We start from the raw sequence: 5080 nt of genomic DNA on the forward strand, positions 1-5080 counted from the left end.
CCAGTTGGGAGGTACTTGTGGCCTTGTAGCGCAGTACTTGAGATTTTTTTGCATTGAACTGCATATTATTTTGCTCTGCCCACTCATATATTGCATTTAGGTCATTCTGCAGGCTTACAATATCATCAGGATTCTTTATTGCCTGAGATATCTTTGTGTCATCAGCATAGCTAGTGACAGTGGCTCTCCGAGTGACCGTGGGCATGTCCAGAAGGGCCACTATGAACAGTAGTGGCCCCAGAACAGTTCCCTGTGGAACACCGCTCAATATTTGTGTTTCCCTAGATAGTTCTCCATTGGCTGCAACTGTCTGACTTCTACCATTCAGGAAGTCATGCAGCCACTCTCCTAATTTACCAGCTATGCCAAGGTTTCGCAGCTTGTGACATATCAAGCCATGATCAACTTATATATACATATACATATATATAAAAACGTATTATTGAAAAGAAAACCGGTGTTTGATAATGTTTTTCTTTACGGTAGGAAAGATACCAAGTAACCTGTAAGTTTCAAACATTGAAAACCTAAATAAAAAAAATTTAAATCATGATTATTGATCGCTGCCTTGACTGGTCAAGGGTATATTGTTTCTTTTCACCTTTTTTTTTTTAAATATATATTTAAACAAGACTATGTTTTCCTAGTTTTCTGAGAAAATTTTATATAAGTCAAAAGAAAAGTGAACATTTGAAAATAAATGTGAGACAAAAAAAAAAAAAAAAAAAAATTAGAAAAATTCATTCTCTGCAATTAAAATATATTTACAAGTGTATTAGGGGAGAAAATATATACAGATAAATAAATAAACTATATACACTAGTCATATAAGCATTGATTGAACATCATTGTGGAAAATAAGCATCTCCATTCAATTTCTGATAACGTATATAGTTTGATACACACACACACATATATATATATATATATATTAATAGTAATGATATGACAACAAAAGAACAAATGAGCCCTCGATATTATGTAAATAGAGGAATTTATCTGTAATATAACATGTGACAATTATTCGGTTACCATAATAAAACTCCGAGTATCTGATGGCGGGGCGGAGATCTGCTCTGGAATCTCGTCAGTTATCAAGGCAATCAAAAAATGCTATGAAAATGACCGTTAAACAAAGGTAAATTACTCTGTGATTGACCGTTATTAAGACAAATGAGTTATTAGAATGACCGATAAATAAAGGAAAAAAAAACGTGTGCGCGCGCGTGTGTGCGGATATGTAAATGTGTGCATCGTGTGTGTGTGCTTGTGTGCGGGTATGTATATATGTACACACATATATATATATATACATGTGTATGGTTGCATATATATGTGGGTGTACATGCATGTTTCACGTACGAGTGAGCATATGCATATATAGCATGGACGTATTTTAGGCGTGTATTTGAATATAATTGTGCGCGTATAGGTACGTGCACGTGTGTATGCGCGCGTGTGCGGGTATGTATATGTGTACATGTATGGTTGCATATATATATGTGTATATATAGACGTATGTGTGGGTGTGCATGTGTATTTCACGTGAGTGTGAGTGAGCATATGCATATAGGCACATGTACGTGTGTGTGTGTGTGTGTGTGCATATGTATGTACATGCACGCATACGCGATTTCTATGAGCCTTTTTACTTTCTCGCCTTCGCCCCCCCCTTATTTAACGGTCATTCTAATAGCTCTTTTGTCTTAATAACGGTCAATCACAGAGTAATTTACCTTTGTTTAACGGTCATTTTCATAGCATTTTTTGATTGTTGTGATAACTGAGGAGAAGCCGGAGCAGATCTCCGACCCGACATCCGAAACTCGGAGTTTTATTATGGTAACCGAATAATTGTCACATATTATATATATATCTAGTACAATATAATATATATATATATAATGTCTAGTACAAAATTTAGGCACGTCTAGAATTAAATCTGATATAATTTTGAAATGTATTATTATTACATCTTTTATTAGTCAAAATTCACTCGGTTTCTTTATTAATTTTTTGGGATGTACAATAAACATATTTATTAAGTATAAAAACAGGCATTTTGTATAAAAATTTCATATTTTCTAATTACGTTTTTTAAACATTAATTCAGTTTCTTCGGAGAGATGAACACATCAGTTCCACGTATCAAATCAAATAGAAGAAAATGTAATTTTTTAACAATTAGGTAAATAGAATCGAGATAAATAGATTTCATTTATAAGTCAACATAATCTCATAATAAGGAACTCGTTTCAAATTCAACACATAAAAATTCTTGAAGCAGTAACTGCATAATTGGTGGGAGAAGGAAGGGTTCCAAGAAATTCATTTGTAAAAACAGTTATATAGCCAAGTTATATACGTATTTTTCCTTGAATTACCGTAATATTGGTTTCAAATCTTGGCAAAAGGTCAGCAAGTTTGGGGGAGGAGGTAAGTCGATTACATTGACCCCAGTGCTCAACTGGTACTTATTTTATCAACCCCGAAAGGATGAAAGGCAAAGTCGACTGCGGTAGAAATTCAACTCGGAACGTAAAAACTGATGAAATGCCGCTAACCATTTTTCTCGGCGTGTCAACGATTCTGCCGGCTCGCTGCCTTGAATCATTATAATATTGGCTGGACTATAACCGGAAAAAATACAATTTTCAGAAACAGGACGAATAGACAGAATGAAATAAACTACAACAGACCAAAAATATTAATTTTGTTATAGATATTAAATATTTACTTCTTCACCGAATCTAATTTACAGATTAGAAATGTTAATATTGTCAATCGGTAAAAAATAGATTCAGTGATCAATATTAAATCAAAAGTTTCTGATTTCCATTCCTCCCTCTTCATTTATAGAGGAACATAAAAAACTATATACGATGCGATAATAAAGCACGAATGTATTTGTTCATCGAAGCTATACTGTTCTTCATTTGATTTGTTCGAATGAGAGTCGTTTATAAAGTAATTTATTGTATTTTGCCTCGCGGTGAGTGATGTAGGTTACAGGTGGCAGCCAGAGATCCGTATCTTGGAGAATTGGATGGTGGATAGGTTGTGGTTAGTATATGATCATGGAACATGACGTCATAGTTGCTACTTGTCGATGGAGTGTCACTTCGAGGTGAACCAAACATTGAACATGGTGTCGGGATTGCGTAGTGAGAGAGCATCGAGCTGAAAAAGAAAAACAAAAAAAAAAACGTGTAAAGAGAAATATAACTGTAAACTAATGGAATGTTTTCATGCAATGTTACTAGAGCTTATGATTTCAACAAACACATAAAAGTTTCTTTCCGTATTCTATCTTTAACACAACATTCAGATAACATTCAATTTATCTAATGAATATAAGTATTTGGTAGATGATTGTTACTGTTTAGTTCCAAGGTAATCCTGACTTACTGGACTTCCCTAAATTCTTTTATATAACACATACATGCAAACACCTTAATTAACTGTAAAATCTCATAAGTGATTCAAGTACCAAAATTTCGTGCGTTGCACGTATTTGAGACATTCGACTATGAGTAACTTTACAGTTGAATAAAAATAAGAATACGTGCTCTACTTTCGGGTATAGAGTTATTTTACTCCTATTTGTTCCACAGAACACATACACATATACATATAGATAGAAGGATAGGTAGAGGGACAGGCAGAGACAGATAGATAGACAGACAGACAAATAGGTTGATAGACAGATAGAAAAACAGACAGATAAATAGATAAATAGACAGATAAACAGATGGAGAGAAAGAGGAAGATAGAGAGAAATTATGAAAAACCTTTGTTGTTTCAGCGTTTGTCCTGTATATTAATGCTTTTAAAAACAAAACATCAAATTAACCACTTATAAGAGACTGTATATAATCGATTCAGTTCACTTTGTAAATTGCTGGTACATATTTCATCTATTGTAAGAAAGAGAAAAAGAGGAGTAGGCCTTGGTCACATTTGAACGCTATACACTCATAATGAAGATGATCTCCATTCGCTTACAGATAAGAGCTTCTCTAAGCGGTACCATTCTGAGTCACACGGCACACTTCTTCCCAGGTGACACCCATCTCGATCAAATCTGCCTATACAAGTGCTCTGCCACTTCTTCATCCGCTTGCTTTTTTTTCCCTTCCTCTTTCAACTACTCGTTTGACGGCTTTCCATGTCAGTCTCTCCAACGGTTGGCGCAATACATTGGCGCAAGTAAATTCTTTATCTAGCTGCGACGGTGTCCTGCAGTTTATTTAGGTCAGCTCTTCTCATGATTTCTTCGTCTAGGATCTGCCAGGTGACCATCAACATATTTATAAGGTACCGGCGATGAAAAATATTGACCATATCACAAATCTTATCCGTTTGCCTTTGTATTTCACTTGTAAAGAATGCCGTAAAAATGGCAATAGAGGAATAGAACACCTCAGGGATCATCAAGCGGGTTTTCGAAAAGAGAGACCTTGAATAGAACAATTACTCACCCATCGCAGTATAATTGGAAAAAGTCGGGAATTTCAGAAATCACTTATAGTCTCAGCTTTATCGATTGAATCACTCATAGATAAAGCTAAACATAACAAAGCATAGAATCCACTATTCAATTGTTACTGACAATGCTTTGGTCTTTCACATTCCATATATATAAATATCATTTATATTCTTAAGAGAAAACAGACCACCTGCTGTGTACATCGTTCTTTCTACGAAATGAAACACACTTTCCTTCATATAAACGATGTGTTATCTATCAAATTAATATAACTCGATTGTGTAAGTTCGAAATAATCAGCTGATAAGAAACAGTGAATTAGAATTTAGAAATAAATTCTTAGAAATAAATTGTACGATGTAATACTTACGGTATGAAATGTTTCGGATTGCGAAGTGCTGTTCTCTCATCATTGAAATACTGCGAGTGTTGAGTCAGGATCTGCTACAATAAATAAATAAATGAAAAAATACAAATTTTATATATGTATATATATATATAGAGAGAAGACAGAGAAGGAGAGAAAATTGTGGATAAGCAAATAACAGCTTGGGTTTACAATATATATATATATATATATATATATATATA

General features: G+C 34.1%; 1 protein-coding gene across 1 annotated transcript in view; it reads right to left on the reverse strand.

Annotated features, from left to right (window-relative positions):
• Window positions 1–1961: 1961 nt before the first annotated feature.
• LOC106882348 (integral membrane protein GPR137B) overlaps window positions 1962–5080 on the reverse strand; it is a 53066-nt gene continuing 49947 nt past the window's right edge. The window contains exons 7-8 of the mRNA XM_052968515.1: window positions 4860–4933; window positions 1962–3180 (exon numbers count right to left, since the gene is read on the reverse strand). Coding sequence (XP_052824475.1) covers window positions 2973–3180; window positions 4860–4933 — 282 coding nt within the window. The 3' untranslated portion in view covers window positions 1962–2972. The remainder of the gene's footprint in view (window positions 3181–4859; window positions 4934–5080) is intronic.

The sequence above is a fragment of the Octopus bimaculoides genome, chromosome 6, assembly GCF_001194135.2.
Source record: "Octopus bimaculoides isolate UCB-OBI-ISO-001 chromosome 6, ASM119413v2, whole genome shotgun sequence".
Taxonomy (NCBI): Eukaryota; Metazoa; Mollusca; class Cephalopoda; order Octopoda; family Octopodidae; genus Octopus; species Octopus bimaculoides.